Source organism: Cyprinodon variegatus, unplaced genomic scaffold (genome assembly GCF_000732505.1).
Source record: "Cyprinodon variegatus isolate N-32 unplaced genomic scaffold, C_variegatus-1.0 Scaffold132, whole genome shotgun sequence".
In the NCBI taxonomy this organism is placed as follows: Eukaryota; Metazoa; Chordata; class Actinopteri; order Cyprinodontiformes; family Cyprinodontidae; genus Cyprinodon; species Cyprinodon variegatus.
This window is the reverse complement of record NW_015150585.1, coordinates 498,894-517,100: the sequence shown is the minus strand read 5'-3', so window position 1 is coordinate 517,100 and position 18,207 is coordinate 498,894. Positions and strand designations below refer to the sequence as shown.

Here is an 18,207-nt window from a genome sequence, read left to right as displayed (position 1 = left end):
AAAAAAACACGCCAGGTTTAACTGGAAGTTTTATTAAGGATTTGTAAACAACTTCCAACAAAAAAATTAATAAAGGACAATTTAACACAAATCTTTGTATTTGAAATTCCTAAATAAAATGGCATCAATAACCTTTTAATTAACATTTTATTATTTAATGGAGGTTAGTCAAGCATTTTCAAAGCCTTTTTTCTACCAGGTAACAATTATCACAGATCGTCCGTTCAGACATTGATCGTCTTTGTTGGTCTTCAGCTTAAATCAATCCAGGTCTTTAAATTAAATCACCAGACATTTAATCACAAACACAGACCGGGAGCTTAGCACAATTTAGCACAAATATGAAGACTTTGCAAACATGTGCTAAAAGAAATACAGCAAAACCAATGCATAATGTGAAAACGAAAAAAAAGATTTGTATCCCTTTTAATGACATATTTAACACTTATATTGCTTATATTAACACATACAAGCATGTTATGGTCAAACTTAACATCTGTAAGATTATACTGAATTAGTAAGGACCAATTTTCTTATGTTCCAGTGGTTTAAACTGTGCAAAATGAAAGACTTTCAGTGCATTCTGTAATGTTGCCAGGTCCAGTTTATGTCCAACTATAAAAAAGTTTAATATAGTAAATATTTAACTTTTATTAACACTGCTAACATGGCATGCAAAACACTACAAAAGTACATTTTCAGATACTGGCAATATTACTAGTAAACTCTTCCCACAGTCATGAGAGAAGGCAGATTTTTAAGCAGCAATACCCGCATTTCATTTGGTAATAAAATTAAAATGAGTAGTTAAATGTTGGACAGTTAAACTTATTTTCCCTTTATCCCCTTTAGGACGGGGTCAGCAGCCTTTATATTTCAGCCCCTTTTGACCTTGCTTCTTAAAAAAAAAAGTTTCTGAACAAAAACATATTTTTTGAGGATAGAATTATTTCTATTTAGATTCAGGCAATCAAAAATAAAATGAAGCAGATAATGTGCAGCAGAATCGCATAAAAGGATTCATAAGACGTTACGACAATCAGTAAATATGTTATGAAAATGTCTGCATAACCTAAAAATATCCCTTTGGTATTGCTTTCCTTTTTTGGTTCATTTCTATTTCATTTTTTAACTTTAAGTAAGAAGAGGCACTTTAGAGGGCCCGAGGACCAACAAGTGGCTTTTATGGTTGGTTTTTATATAGGAGCAACAATGTCTGCACAGGTTTCTACGGTGAATACATTCAGCTGATAGCAGCATTTTTACCTGCAATGAAAGCTTAGCTTTTTTGTGCATCATTAGTCACAGTGGTAAGAGATATGCAACAACTGCATAAATATTAAATGAAAATATACCAAGGGATTTTGTGCTCTTCTTCACAGACCTGGTAAGCCCCTTAAAACCAAGTAATTCCCACACAACCAAGGATAACTGCAATAATTACAGTGCATGCACATCCAGCTTCACCTCCAAATAAGGGGTTTTGATCATGTCCACTAAAAGGGCTTACTGAGCAACTAAGATCAGAAAACATAAGTGTCTGAACTGAGACAAAGTTAAATAACGCAGCTGAAAATCTGTTTTAGAAATGTTAGATAAAACACCTGAGCTGGTTAGAAATAAAATGCCCCTTATTTAATGTATCCCTTTTTTTTTTATATCTCCACCAAAGCATTAAACACATTTGAAATATCACAGTTGCTTTGTACAGTGTGCAAACTAAGCAGACGTTTCCATCTGACTGAAATGTCGCTCTTTGGGAATAAAATTGGAGTCAACTGCCATGCTTTGGTTTTATGTAGTGAAGTAGTAATGAAGCTGACTATCTTCGAAGCTGTACTCCTCCTTGATGTGCTGAAGCACGCCGCCCTGCTGCAGCCGTGTCCCGTAGAGAACCGCCTCGCCACGGTCCTGCGCCAAGCCCACCTGCTGAAGCCAATCCACCATCTCACAGCCGAGGAAACAGTCCAGCCTGGTCATCACTCCACACCTGGAACAAAAAAAAACAAAACAAAAAAAAGCGGTCAGCTGTAGGGCTGCTGCTTTGAACAGACACAGGAGGAGCCAAGTGATCATAAACACTCTAGAAGCACTGTCTGAGAATCAGTATTTAGGGATGCTTTTACTGGGATTTGAAGAGAACCACCAATAATGTCTCATAAACACACACCAGAGACCACATGCATTTATGGTTTCCAGTCAACCTCAGAAAAAGGCAGCTCTCACCTTCTCTTTTTAACAATATCATGACAACACTGCTGTTTGTGGTATTTGGTGAACTGAAGACAGGTCATCCTGATTTCATCTGGTAAGTCTTGCTCCGGCTCTTCCCGCTTCTTCTTCCCATATAAGCGACTGTATAACCTAAGTAACAATTAAAAGAATAAAAAAAAAAATTTAAAGGCAGCCTCCTAATGTACACATAATACACACATAAGACCATTCCCATCAGATGATCAGATGATATACATATATCAGTGGCAAGAATGTCTGTAGTAATTTTTGGGCCTTTAAATCAATTTTGTTTTGGCCTGGATGGGACCACTAAATTTACATTAGCACTACTTATCTTGCAAGCCTCTGAAAAAAATATTTGAAATAAGATTAAAATGCAGAAAAATACTGTTTAAGCATAAGACCAAATTTTGTAAATTTTGTTTGTCTAGTGCTCCTTTGCTCTCCTCTCTAATGCTGCCCTCGGAAACTCCCTGGATGGTACAATTTAAAAGCCGCCACAGGACAGATTCAACACAAACGTAGCAACTACTTGTTTGAAAAGTAGATGCTAAGATTTACAGGGAAGTCTGTGCAGATTTTTGGGTGTTCATTAGACTAAAAAAAAACATTTATGGGTACCCCGACTTCATGGCAGACAAGGTAAATGATAACACCATGGAAAAACATTGAACTGGTCAATGTATATCCCCTTAGTATCCCCTATATCCCCACACTTCACTGAAGTAGAGAAGTAGAGCTACTGTAAATTATATAAATATACACTGAAATACCAACATTGTTATGAATACTTTTGGAATAGGTTCATCTAAATGATATGTTACCTGATTGGCGGTTTTATTTCAAGCATTTTTCTTAAACGTTCATNATCTAAATGATATGTTACCTGATTGGCGGTTTTATTTCAAGCATTTTTCTTAAACGTTCATGTGCTTTTGTAAATGCAGTTAAAAAGATAAATACATGGGCTCATCTTTTTATTAAAACATCACTTATTAAACTTTCTAAAGAAATTCAAGTTTTAAACATTGATATATTTACATTTACTTAATCTTTCTACTTTAAAGGTTTTTTTTTCCTATATAACTTTGGCAATCAGTGATCGTCAATGACTGTATATTATTGTTTGTTTTCTCTGGCATCAAGTACAAGCACCCTAACTTACAAAACAATCATGCTCATTTTAAACTATCACACCAAACACTGAGTAATTTTTGAGTAATTTTTTGGTTTTTGGGAACGTATAAACTTTCACTCCACTACTTTTCAAAGTGAAATATTGTACTTTCTACTACACTACATGCTGCTAGTTCCTTGTTCCTTTGGCTCAGCTTAGCTTTGTAATCCACTGTTGCTCTTTTTCTTTCTTAAGATGCAGTTTCAGCATGCAAGATAGTAGCCCTTTGGACTGAATTTGGACACCACTGTTTAAGATATTTAATGAGGTTCCACAAATGTGATAAACTCAAGGCAGACATATTGGTAATATCAAGCCCCGAGTTGTTGCCATGTGGCCAAGTTGTTCAATAGGAAGAGTTCTCAAATCAAAGTTGTGGTTTCTTTGTGGTAATAGATTCAACCTTAACCTTCTATTCCATAGTGAAAGTGTGAGGAGAGTCATGATAAAACTTTTTTTTTGTTTTTTTTTAAAATAATAATCAAAATAGCTGTTCTTTTTTGTGGCATTTTTATCCTTTGTTACAAGTAGTGTAGAATCTGTTGCAGAGTAGTGCTACGCTACAATACATCAAGTAGTTTCTGAAAGTTATAAGGTTCTTTAAATTACTCAGTTAATACAGAAATGTACAGATATTAGGGGGAAAAAAACAATTTGCGTTTTTGAATTGTTGAGCACTTTTAGATAAAAGAACTTTTGAAAAGTGAAGTATTTTCAAAAGTGAGTACTTTAATACTTTGAGTAGATATTTGAGCGAGTAACCTTTACTTGTAGTAAATAAAAAACTTGACTACGAGTATGAATACTTCTACTCAAGTAAAATTGTTGAGTATTTTGTTCACCACTGCATTTAACTTATTATTTGAGATCAATCAATCAGATCATTTCAACAGGAAAACAATTCAAGACATGCATCAAAACCACTTTTAGTGTAANACTGTATATTATTGTTTGTTTTCTCTGGCATCAAATACAAGCACCCCAACTTACAAAACAATCATGCTCATTTTAAACTATCACACCAAACACTGGAAGATACATTGAGTCTTTGAAAAATAGGCACATTTTTTTAATAGAAGAAATAAGTCATGCAAAATAATCTTGAATCTCCATTATCCTAAGAGATTGTTTTAAAATTTTAACCCTCCCACTGAAATTATCACCATTGGTCAGGATGTTCAGAAACCACAGAAGCTGGCTCTGTCATCAACATGAAGATGCTGTGTTACCATCTATGGGGAGCCAGAGTTATTTATTCAGATATATAGTGTCACCGGCTTCAAATTCAGCCCCTTTAGATCCAATTGGCTGTTTTTTTATTTATTTATCAACTTTTTACATTTATGGTCAGACAGGACTACGTTTAATCTACAAGGTCCTAATTTCAAGAAGTATGTTTAGAGAGGTCAAGATGAAGCTTTTAAACCAAAACCTCTTTCCAACTGTAAAGTACGATAGCGGTAGCATCATGCTGAGGGCCCAGCTAGCTCCTTGTGATAATGGTGCATCTAACAAAGTGGGCAGAAGAATGAACTAGGTGCATTACTTGTAACATTTAACAAGTGGTGGGAAGTAACGTAAATTTACTTGATTATTGTACTTAATTTATTTTTTTTGACTATCTTTATTTGAGTACATTTTTTGTTTTTTGGGTCTTATAACTTTCACTCCACTACTTTTCAAAGTGAAATATTGTACTTTCTACTCCACTACATACTGCTAGTTCCTTGTTCCTTTTGGCTCAGCTTAGCTTTGTAATCCACTGTTGCTCTTTTTCTTTCTTGAAATGCAGTTTCAGCATGCAAGATAGTAGCCCTTTGGACTGAATTTGGACACCACTGTTTAAGATATTTAATGATGTTCCACAAATGTGATAAACTCAATGCAGACATATTGGTAATATCAAGCCTCAAGTTGTTACCATGTGGCCAAGTTGTTCAGTAGGAAGTGTTCCCAAATCAAAGTTGTGGTTTCTTTGTGGTAATGGATTCAACCTTAAACTTCTATTCCATAGTGAAAGTGTGAGGAGAGTCATGATAAAACTTAATTATTATTATTTTTTTTAATAATAATCAAAATAGCTGTTCTTTGTGGCATTTTTATCCTTTGTTACAAGTGGTGTAGAATCTGTAGCAGAGTAGTTCTATGCATCAATACATCACATAGTTTTCTTAAAGTTACAAGGTTCTTTGAATTTATCAGTTAATACAGAAATGTACAGATATTAGGAGGAAAAATCATTAGCATTTTTGAATAGTTGAGTACTTTTGAATACTTAAGTATTTTCAAAAGTGAATACTTTAATACTTTGAGTAGATATTTGAGTAACATTTACTTATAATAAATAAAACATTGACTATGAATAAAAATTTGTCTACCACTGCATTTAACTTATTATTTGAGATCAATCAATCAGATCATTTCAACAGGAAAACAATTCAAGACATGCATCAAAACCACTTTTAGTGTAAATGAAATACAGTTAAATTAAAAAGGGGTCTAGTTACATACTCTGCATACAAATTATTAAATGTTCTGTGTTTTAGTCAGTTTCCTTGCTCCATCTGTTAAAAAAAACGGTGAATGATTTTGGTGAATTTACCATAACAGGACTACCTACAGTAATTGGAGGTATGATGAGTAAACAAGAAAGTGATGGAGCCAAGTGAGTTGGAAATTCCCAGCAAAGGTGTGAAAAAGATCAAGTGTAAAAAAAGTAGAAAACAATAATGGATGCCAAGAGGGATAAGACAGAAGAAGCACTTGGAATGCAAGGTTGATGTTGGTGTTTAATGAAGTGGGGGGAAATGCTTTGGGAGGATTCAGAAAATGTTTTTAGGTTGATGGATGCATGAGTAGGTACTGCTGACAGATGGTGCACAGCAATATTTATATATTATCATCAGTCCCAGTGCAAAAAATTGTTTTCATGCTCAAAAAGGACCAAGTAAATGCTGAGGATGAAAGCTTGGCTTACATAGTCTAATTTGGAAATAAAAAAAAAGACACTTGTTAATATAAGCTTATTTAAGTAGTTTTATATGTGACTAGGTCTGTTTAAGCCAAGATGTGAACTCCATTAAAAACTAATAGCTGCACTATAAAACTGACCAATTGAAATAATTTACAACATTTTTGATAAAGACAGCAGCAAAATATCAGAAGAGATTATTCCAGTACATCATGGATGGCTACAAAGCGTGAAGTATATAGTGTATGTATATATTTTAGTATGTGAATAATTTTGAGCCTGTAAGGTTTAGAGGAAACATCTTTCTTTTCATCTGTACAGGGGTATGTTAAAAAATAAATAAATAAAATCACTCAAACCTGTTTAAAGAATCTTTCAAACTAATTCATTAAAGTCTTACATTAGTTGGAAACTTCTGCTTAATATAAGAAGGGCAACTTTCTTCAAAAGAATAAATAAAAAATACTAAAAAAGGCATTATTGTATACATTACCTCTTCAATGGTGGTAAAATAAAATGCTTGTCCAGCCCAAAAAGAGCAAAGGAGATAAATCCCTGTTAACAACAAGAAGCAGTATTATTTCTTCTATGAGAGAATCAATCTACATGATTGACAGATTTACTCTTTATGGATGAGACTAACCTGTCCATAGTTGGCTATGGCACAGAAGAACTGAAGCTCCAAGTAGAGTCTCCCATGCAGGTTGTTGTAAAGCAACCACAGACAGCTGGAAAAGTTCTGTTATATAGAGAACATGACAAATGTTAAAAATCTGCTGAGCACTTACTGTAACTGGTACAGATATGTATACAGATCCGGCTGAAAGGAATCCCATAATCCGAGTCAAATGTTCCATTTTACCAAGTTTAAATCCTATTTTTATTTCTGTGACTGAAACACTACTAACTAGTAACCAGTTACTTTTTTACTGACCCAAAAGAAATGGATAAAAAAAATAATAAAATAAGAATTTTTATTTTGGTTTTAAAATTAAGGCATTCCTCTGAAAAGAGATGGAAAATTCACATTTGTTTGTCTGGTTTGTGATGATCTGGGTGTTTAACTTACAGCCAGAAGGAAAACTGTCAGGAGGAGACACAGGAGCACATGTCGGACCACTTGCCTATCTGCAACCTCTTGGAGCTCATCCATGCGAGCAAGGAGGCAGTCTGTTGATGCACAACCATTTTCACACTGACCTGCAGAGGGCAGCATAGGAACATAATCTGTCATTGCCACTCACTAGAGAAGGCTGCCCTAAATGTGCATTAACAGTTCATAAAATATATAAGAAATATTATATTTAGGTCTGAAATGCCTCCCTGTGGAGAGCTGGTGCATTTAAAATAGTCAGTACAAAATACCTGAGAGTGATGCTGGGGTGTTGTTCATATTGGTGCTGATGATCATGTCAGGCATGGGCGTGGCTACAGCACAGGCACATCTGACACACTCTGATAGAGCAATCAAAACACAACAAATTTTTCTATTCATGTCTGCATTACTAACAAGACAGAGTACAAACAGTATTTACAGCAACCAGACATCTTTCCTGTTTAACCGTCCAAAACACACACAAAAAAATTTAATTTATATATTTTTAGGAAAGTGATTTATGCCCTCTGTTGTGAACCCTGCTTTAATTTTCTTCACAACTTCATCCTCGACTATGGTTTTGTGGTCCACAGGGAGATATGATGGCTAGGAGCAAGTTTTCATTTATTTAGGAGCTTTAGAGTAAAGAGGGTTTAACACAACTGCCATACGTTTTATATGAAAACAGTCCCTCTTCTACTTCACCATCATGAACTACTTTGCATTGAAAAAACAAACACTGTAAGGCTCCATGGTACTAAAAAACATGACAATATTGTTAAATATTTGCTTATGTGATGAATAATTTTCCTCCCTGCTCTCTCCTTTACTACAATCATAATGTTTGTCCTATCTTTGTGTTCACTGAACTTGATTTAAATACATAGCAACCAAAATGTCATATGCTCAAATACTGCATGGCAGATGATGATAAAATAATCAAACTGCTTTTTTTTTTCTTTTTTTTGTTTGTTAATGGATTGGATTCAATTAGTACCCATCATATCTATATTTTTGGCCATTTGCTTTCCATTAATGGTCAGGGGACTGTTTACATATTTTCAGTCATAGCACTTAATCTACCTGCTGGGACAATGGCAAGTAGCCATTCAGACATTTAAATGATGACTTGTATAAATAAAGAATTGTAAACCTTTTCACAATAGAAAGTACCTCCTCCTCCGGCTCCATTTCCTGCCTCTATGAGAGTCCGAGCATCTGGTTCTGCCTCGGTCACCTGATCCTGTGTAGCTTCAGATGAAGAGTTTTCTGCCTGGTTTTGTTCATCTTGGGCCCAGCTTCCTCTGCTGAGACACACCAAAGAGGCTCCTCCCAGAAGCATGCTGAAGCTGATCACTACTGTGGTGCAGATTATCTAACAAACAACATTGAGAGCTCATGAAAATTGCTATAATTACAAAAAAATTATTACGTATTTGTTTCTGCCTTTTGTACCTGTAGTTTCCCATAGAAGAAGGAGAAATCAATAGCGTCAGGCCTTTTTTCACCAAAGAGCAGCAGCATAGATGTCACCAAACAAGGGATCCTGTGAAAGGATTTTATCTTTAAGTATGTATATATACATATTTATTTATTTTTTCGATTGAGCACGAGTGACACAAAGCATGTATTTGAACAAATACAGAAGTGTAACAACTTCACAGTGGTAAGACGGCTCTAGAATGAGTTGATAATTGACTGCAGTAAATCCAGGGAACCTTGTATTGGTCTAACCGTGTTTTGAATTAGAGAAAAAAAATGTCCTCCCTGAGCAAGGCTCTCTGGTTTGCAAATTAAGGTGACAGTTGGTCCATAGTTACAGGTGTTGCAGGAGTTACAGCCGTCTTTTCAGGTGTTTGGTTGATAGGTGCAAATGATGCTAGCTGCCCAGCTGCAGGTGTTGCCGGAGTTTGCACAGTGTTGGATGTTTTAGAACCTTTAGAGTTGCTCATTTCATTGCAAATGCAAACAAGCAAAGGGGATAATGCTGAAATTTTGGCTGGGAAATAAAAACTCAAAAACCAATGATGAATAAAGTTTAAACGGAATCCTCCACATGTGCGTCCTCTCCCTACATGTCACCACCAGGAGTCCTCCATCTTAAATTTTTTCCCCAACATCTTTTTTTTTTTTTTCACATTTTCTTTTTAATTGGATGACAGATGGGTTTTTGCCACATTTTCTACATCCCTTTTATAGCCTAATGGATTTAGGCCTGTTTTCTTTATAGAGTATAGATCAACTAGAGGTTGAGAAAACACACGCTTGTACGATCATGTTTTATAAACCATACTTTGTCATATTTTGATATAAAGCTCGGATTTCCTGAGAATGAGAAGTGACTCACCCCCAGCCCGCAATGACCAGGCCACCAGATGCTCCTTTCAGATCCTCATACTTTTTCAAGAGAACAATCGAGAGTGCTATTAAGCCTAAAACCAAAGAAAATTTACATTACAAAACAAACAAATTCTAATTCGGGAGTGGAAAGGATTCTGCATATACCCAAATGTGCTGTGGGCTTACCTGGCCACAGGAAACTACTGTAGAGTGACGTAGACAGCAGTGTGAAAGTGAAGACCTGTGCGATGAAGTTGTCTTCCTTCACCACAAAGTTCCACAGAATCATCCCAATGCAGCTTAACAGCTAGAAAACCACAGCACCAACCATGCAGTTAAAGACTTTGTTAAAGACATCTGCTGTTATTAAGTTGGTTTATTTCAGAGGGAAACACAAATAAAACTAAGACTGCTTAGTAGCAAGCTTACCTGTGCCAGGAACAGGTTGACTGTAAACATGTGAGGTAGCCGTCTAAACTTTTTACTTAAAAACATGACAGCAACTGTCCACAACTGGTGGGGGAAACAAATGGACAAGTAAATATTCTAATTAGCTATACACAGACGTTTACACTCTCTAAATTGTTTTCTGCTGGATTCAAAACATTGCATTTCATAGAAATGTTATACAATTTCCAATTTATACAAGAATTATTGAAAAATAAAAGAGCCTTTAGAGCTTTGCCGCTTTAAAATAGAAAGAGGCTTCCATTAATGCAGGATTGCATCCTTTTTGCCAAAAGGTACTCTAAGTGAGCAATATTTGTTAAACTCACAACCTGAAGAGCTTAGCTTTGGTTAATTAATTTTACTTAAGGGGATGGACCACCCTAAGCTAATGATAGAAAACACAAAGAAGTTCATGCCACAGGAAGACAAACTCCTGTCCCACAGTCAGTAGCCAGGCCATCATGGCCACTGTAGGGGTCATTTGTGTACATAAAGTTTCTCTAGTACGCTGCTCTTTACTTTAGTCCCCTCTGTGTGTAGCAAACATTCACAGGCCCCATAAGATCACATTACTGAACTACAAGAGGAAACTTTTCCCTCATAAAATACATCATTAATGTCTAAAAGCAACAATTAGATTAAGTGGCCATTGTTCCCCTCAGTGCCTGAGCCATATGAACAAATTACATTTCATTATTTGAATTACTTGCAGCAGCTCTGATGCTGTCCATCACCTACAGTACATTGACTAGAAATTATATTGTAGAGCCAAATACCACATATGCTAAAGAAAGTTTTAAAGAAAAAACCTCTTTTTTGTGGGGTCTCTTTTTTCTGTTTTTTGTGCGGTGTAGTGTAAAAAAAAAGAACAGAGTGGTGGAAAATTGAGACTTTTGGTTTCAATCACTGTATATTGTTTAACAAAAACAATAGACAGCTCACTCTGATGTAATTGTTGCTTAAAAAAAGCTAGTTTTAATGCCAGTGCTTGTCAGAATATGTGTATGAATTACATAATCTACCTACTGCTGCCAGTTTTTGTATTTATTTTTAGATTTATACATTTACCTGAAGCAGACGCTCTCCAATGTGGAGACAGGGTGGCATTACATAGTACATATAAACTCCTTCTAGGGTTCTGGTCTGCTAGGTATCTAACATACTACCGTCTGGTGATGACATTGAATTCCTCCGATAATCTACAGAAATCTTTAGAAATCATCACATTCTGTCACAATGTTCAGCCCTTTTGCTTAAGTACATAGTTCCACACATCCTCAGTCTTTGGCTTTATTATCTGTTCTTTTTTTTCCGCAATTCCCAATTCCTAAGTTTTAAAGCTTTCTTCTAATATATTGGAGATAAAGTATCCATTTTGAACCAATTGAAATAAGGAAATAAGCCTTTTCTGATAACAGTGGAACAGTGAAATTATACACAGAGGCAAAACACAGAGCCAGCTTTTACCACTGAGGGCAATATTTGTAGTTCCTTAAATGTGGCACTGAAAGTGAGAATAGGGAAGTTGGTCTGACTCAGTGAACCATCAGAGAAGCAACTCACCCTCTGAACAGCTGAGCCATTTAAAGACAGATCGGTTAGTCTTTTAAAGCTTTAAAAAGATATGTTTTATAAATATCCATTACGTCTTTTAAGGAAGCTACTGTGGATGAAGAGGAGAAATGGATGGATACAGTAAACTGGGTCTAATTATTAAACCAACTTTATTATCCATTACAAAAACTAAGATCAAACTGAAGAAAGTCTGGTGAAAAGCAGTGTATAAATGAGTCTGTGCATGTTACACAATGACTTACCAGAGCCACTAAGCTCACTATGCTCATGTTAAAGCTGACCGTCTCAAGGGAATTCATCAAAGACTGGGGATCCATTAAGTGAATGGTAAGCAGCCAGGCTGAGACGTACATTATGGGAGCTGAGAGAAAAGTGCTGATCACCATCCCAGCAGTCACCTGCCACAACAAAGCACATGTTCAGAAAACTACTGAGCAGAGGAAAAAAATCAAACAAGAAAAACAAGCAGAAAGCTGCTGTTCATATAGTAAGTCACTCACAACTTCTAGTTCTGTGTTATAGTAGACAGCATAGATGGCCACGCTTGGTGCGGTGGGGAAGACGCCGTAAAGAAAGGCATAATCTGAGAGGCTGGAGTGGTTTGTGGTGTTGCTGGTGTTATCCAGAAGATCCACCATAGTTTTACAGATGAGTGGCATTACCAACCTTGAAGTCCAAAAAATAAATTGATAAAAAATAAATAAACAGTGTAGTGAGGGGAGCTAAGCAACTCATATACACCAGATGACAAGAAGCTACATGCTCCTAGACCACAACATGAAGTTTTGTAATTACTTGTGGTCTGAAAAACTCCTGAGTCATTCCACCCGTTATAACAGAAGAACACATTTGAAGCACTTTACTTCACTCGCCCTGAAACACTATGCATTACTAGTTTTTCAAAAGGTACATCAAATTCCACTCACAGTTTTGCTGTAATGAGCAAAATCAGCATCACAACAGTGGATCTGGTCAGCTTCCTTAATTGGCCCACCATGGTCAGACCCAAATAGAACAAAGCTGCTCCACCAAAAGAGTTGGCCAAGCCGTCTATGAACTCAGCCATGAAAGCAGGGATTCTCTGGTGCAGGACAAAGTGGGCGATGATTCCTACGATGACCATGAATACAATGGGATTCTTTAAGACCTGAAAGATTACATGTCCCACGATCACCAGCTTTCTCTGCTGGCGGTTTCCTTGGTTCTTCATCTTTTGGATCTCACATAGGGCAAAGCCGATGGGATTTAGGATCATAAGGGACACTGGTGCAACCAGGTAGATATACTGCAGGTACTCTGGGTATGTACTTTGATAGAGGGCTTCAACTGTGGACAGAGATTAAGGCATATGAGTCAAGAAAGAAGGTAAAACAATAGTTTCACTAATATTTTCTGTTATTTTTAGTTAAAAAGTATAGTAAAGAATACAGCATATTAAAGACACAATCCACATCAGTACACATCTGCCTAGAAAAAGAAAAACATTTAACAAGAAAAAGAGCAAGATCACTGCTGACCTTAAAGTGGAAAGTAATGATGCCCAATTCAAGACCCAAATAAATATAAAATAAAGCTGATTGGTCAGGGGTTCGGAGTCATTTGAATACATTTTATTCTCAAATGGCAAGCTATTTTATTAAAATCAGAAAGGATTAGCATCATGTTTGCAATTTGTATAGCCAATTTCTGTAAGGTCACTTTGAATGTATATGGCTTACAAAACTGTATGATATCGTTAATGCACATTCCTTATTTTAGAAAGACTGTTAGACCTGGTATGATCAAAACACCAGCAAGGAGAAGAACAGTAATAAGTATCATGAAACTAGACAAACCCAGAGAAAAAAGTTCCTTTTATGAAGCAAAAACAGTAACTTATCTTTGTGCAAATAGACAATAAACATCTATTGACACTGCCTTTTGGGTTATTTTGGTAAAAACACAAAAAAACATATTGTTGACCAAAATACTGATCAGATGTACTGTTGTTAATTGCACTTTAAAAACAGTAATCTTCCATATGTGTAGTCTGATTTTAATCATTTCAGTCTCTATATATTCAGGATATACATTATGACTGGGACATTCCTATTGAAGGACATAAGGACAAATACCGCTTACTGATTGTAACTATGATAATAACTGGGAAAAATAACTTCAAATAAGAAAGAAAAGTGATAAAGTGTGCAAAAAAAAAGCTTTTTTTATTTTTACCAGCCACTTTCAAAGTTATTCCCTTCCTCAACCTTTTATCTACTAGCAATTCTTACCGACAATGATAAAAATCATAATGAACAAAGCCCTTCATGCGACTCTCCCATATCAATGACTTCAATATATGTATTAGAATGAAACATGGAGGATCCATGAACGTAAAGCAAAACCAATGTCATTTTAGAAGTAGTTTGAAAGCAATAAATGAAACAGAAGCATTAGCCACTGGCAACAAAAAAAAAACTGACATTGTATGGAAATATTGCCTCAACTTTAAATAAGAACTGAAAACAGGTTTATCCTGCTCCAACTGTTAAACTGAGTCACAACCTGCAGAAAAAAAAGGCCACGTATTTTCTGTTTTTCTGTCAGGCAAACATAGGCTCAATTATTACATTAGATGACACTTTGTTTACTTGAATTGTTTCATTTACACAATTATTTTGCGTTTAAAAATGACATCTGCAGTAAAGGTGAGGAGTTAGAATACATCCTTTAATGACATGAATATCACTGCTTTAGCTCCTTTAAAATGCTTTGAGCCATTTTCATTGCTTTGAGCTTATCAGTTGTTTTAATGTAATGTCTGGTGGAAAAGTTTCAAACAGTTCCTGTTTATTTTGGGGGAAGAATTTAAAACAAACTCCTCATCAGTTCAGTAATTTTACACTGTGCATCTATACAACCGGCAGCCAGCAAAGGGACATTTACAACTGTGCACACATGCCATATGCCTTTTAAGCAAAAATATGGAAATGTGCAGATAATGGAAACACTGAGTTACTTGGCCACAATAATGAGTTTTACTAAAAGTAGTCACAGCTTTTAAATGTTAAACAACTGTTTTGACTGCCATGCATGGTAGTGGCTGCATCATGTTAGGGGCTAATTTAGGATCCTACAGGGAAATCTAAAATTTCTAGTTAACTTTGTTTACTTGAATCAGTTTATTTATTTGACTGAATTTTTGGTTTGCTTGTCTCTTTAGAATAAAAAAATAAATTAATACAAGTTGCATATTAATACATGAAAAAAAGCACTTACCTATGGGATAGCCCAAAGCAAAGTCATTGCTTTGGGTTGCAAATATTGAGAAGAGCCCAGCTTTGCTGTAGCGACTATCAGGACTGGACACTATCAGGGTGAGGACACCGACGATGCAAAACACAGACACTTTGGCCACTAGGATGCCCCACAGGAAGGGCCAGATGACGTGACCGAAGTCCAACAGCACCATGTTCTTAAACAGCAGCGCGGGGAGCGCGAACTTTGACACAAAGTTTCCCAAACCTTTGGCCTGAGTAGAGGTGATGATATTAGCCCTGCCTGCGATGTACCCGCACAGGATGATCCCAAAGCACTCCAGGAGAGCAGGCAGCAGCCTGTCTATGGACATGGTGGAGGGCACAGCGGGGGGGGTGGAGGGCACAGCGGGGGGACTGGAGCTCCCCTCCACGCTAAGTCCGCCTGCTAACTCCATCACACTGATGATGATGATGGTCTGTCTTCCACTAGGACTGATCCGTGGTCATGCGAGTAATGAGTGGGTCACACATTAGCACCGTCTGACACTGAAAGCGGAAGAAAGAAAGATGAGGGCACTTTAAACTTCTCACTAAATCATATTTAAATCTATTTAACCGCATTTTGCGTAGCGCTTCATCTTTGCACGTTTAATACCAACACATAAAGCGACGCTTTACATCTGTGAGATTATTTCAACCGTTGGGTGTTTCCACTCTTACCGTTTTGACAGCTGCTTTGCCCTTTATGTTCCCCATGCTACATATTACAGCCGTGTTGGAGTTACAACTAACGGTTAACGTTTCCCCGAAGAGCCAAAATACACAAAACAGAGCTGAATTACTAAAGTCCTTGAGCAAAGTGGGTGAAAGCAATCAAACTAGCGTGGTTACACCGTTAAATACAGAGTCACTAGTAGACGTCACTGCCTGAGCTTTTCGTAATCTCTGATTTGTCAACATAGTTTAACCAATCAGGTTCCGCAGAGGGTGAGAGGGGCGGGGCTTAACCAATGTAACCTGTTATGTGTTATCATAGTTGGTTATAAAACTATTGATAGACCGCGCTTGGAAAACAAGGAGCATTACAGACAAAGAGCTGTTTTCAAATCATCTAAAAAAAATGTCAGGTAAAATAATAAATAAAAAAAAAATAAAATTAAAACTGTATATAAATACACGTCGCTATGTTTAAAAAAAATAAGTAAAAAAAAAAATATTTTTTTAATGACTTTCGACCACACCTATGAATCACCTGGTTAGGTGCAGCTGCAGGGTGTGCTAACACGTGATTTTACCTGAGTTCATCGGGTAACAAATAATAACAGAGCGATTCTGAAGAACATGAAGATGATAGGGCTTGGCTGGATAGGACAGTGAGAGAAGGAAGTGGATGAATGAGGAAAGAGCTGATTGAGGTGGAGGAAAAACTTGCAGAAACAAGAAACTTTTGCAATTCGAGGTTTTTGAGATCTAGAAAACTATCATGTTAGATTATTATTATTATTTAAATCTTTAATAAGGCATATCTTACCCAGTTCTGCTCTTAAAATCAATAGTAAAACATAAACATCAGGAAGCTGCAAAACGTGGTTGCATGAGGGTGCGCTTTTACTTAAACTTTTAAATTGAAAACTGCAAATCACCAAAAGATGCATCATTATGATCCGGTAAACCTTTATTTCAGATCCAGCGTGAAACCTCAAAATGGATTTCCCTCTTAATTTCACCCCTAAAATTATACCTTAATATATATATTTAAATGAACTAAAGACTCTCTTCTTGAATTCTTAACCTAGAGTCAAATAAAGCAGCCTCTTAATCAGACATGGATTTGTCAATGACAAAATAAATTTAAATAGCACATCTAAAAAAACGAAGTTGATAAAAAAGTTCTTTAAGAATAATTTGAAAAAACGACTTAATGGTTCATTACAACAAGCAATGAACCATTTAAAAGTATAAAATTGCCAAAATTACCTAAAATATACAAAGTGTTGACAGACCAACCAAGATGACTGGAAAGCTGAAAGTAAAATATGCTTGATAAGAAATTAGTTTAAGATAACAAGAAGACAGGTTATAGCATCTTACTTTTAGTTTGACAACTATAGAAAGTGTCTAAAACCTCAAGCTATACTGATAAACCTTAATGCTCTGATCTAATTAAATCTAAAATAAATAAAATAAATCTAATTAAAATTACTGACCAGATTTCATTGGGTTATTACGTTTAATTTTGTATTTCTTACCAACTCTCCTTTGCAAAAAGTTGTAACCTAAGTTAAAAGACCCATACAATAAATAATAAATAAATAAATAAATAAATAACAATAATATCCATGTGTGAATAGATCTACACCTCTCATATTTGTCCTTGTGTAATCTTCCCATTATTTGGTTATCTATCTTGTTTTCTCTCTTTTACATTAAATAATATTTTTCCTTTCTTCTTTTTCTATTTTCTTTTTCTTTTCAGTAAAATTTAAAATGCAGTAAAAGGAATACCTTGTTATTGATTGTCAGAAGCTTAAGTCTGGTTAAAATCACTTGTTTCCGGTATTATTATTTACCAAAGGTGTTGGAGAAAGACAGATCATGGCATTTTACGGTTTTTCTCACCCCCTTAAATTCCTGCTCTCCTCTTAAAACACTTCACAAAAATCTTAAGCATTTAGCACAGTTTTCATGAGGATGTGAGGCCTTCGGTTTCACTGTATTTTTCATTTGTTCACACACATGAACTGGTACTTCAGGCACAATGAACGGACAGTCACAATGTAACTAGTGCACCAACCCCCTAACCTATACTGTTTTTGTGTCTTTTGAGTTTGGGAGTATAATAAAAAAAAAAAATGTGAATATTTTTTACAGCACTAATGTACGGTCTGCACAAAACATAACCCTGAAATGAAAAGGTCAATTTCTTGATTTACATTCCTCACAGTGATTTATTCCTAGCTCATCAGTGTTCAAACAGTTCTTACAAATGTACATTCATTTGATGATTGGAAATGTATTTTGTTTTGAAAGTGAAATTTCCAATATATTGTTTTGTAAATTGAGGTTATTAAAATTCTATGATTTAGTTGATTATAATATTTTGTTAGTTATGTATAAGGCACAC

The 18,207-nt window shown here is 35.7% G+C and overlaps 1 protein-coding gene across 2 annotated transcripts; it reads right to left on the bottom strand.

Annotated features, from left to right (window-relative positions):
• Positions 1-79: 79 nt before the first annotated feature.
• Positions 80-15,997, bottom strand: gpr155 (G protein-coupled receptor 155). 2 transcript variants are annotated; one of them, XM_015376307.1, is made up of 16 exons: positions 15,804-15,997; positions 15,103-15,629; positions 12,771-13,170; positions 12,345-12,510; positions 12,087-12,242; positions 10,249-10,332; positions 10,006-10,126; positions 9,827-9,911; positions 8,935-9,025; positions 8,653-8,854; positions 7,749-7,838; positions 7,453-7,583; positions 7,027-7,122; positions 6,877-6,938; positions 2,227-2,364; positions 80-1,990 (listed from the first exon to the last, which is right to left on the bottom strand). In XM_015376307.1, exons 2-16 carry the CDS (start codon positions 15,536-15,538, stop codon positions 1,795-1,797), a joined length of 2,454 nt encoding a protein of 817 aa, XP_015231793.1. In that variant the 5' UTR covers positions 15,539-15,629; positions 15,804-15,997; the 3' UTR covers positions 80-1,794. The 2 variants fall into 2 exon arrangements, with proteins under 2 accessions (XP_015231793.1, XP_015231794.1); XM_015376308.1 differs by lacking the exon at positions 10,249-10,332.
• Positions 15,998-18,207: the final 2,210 nt, after the last annotated feature.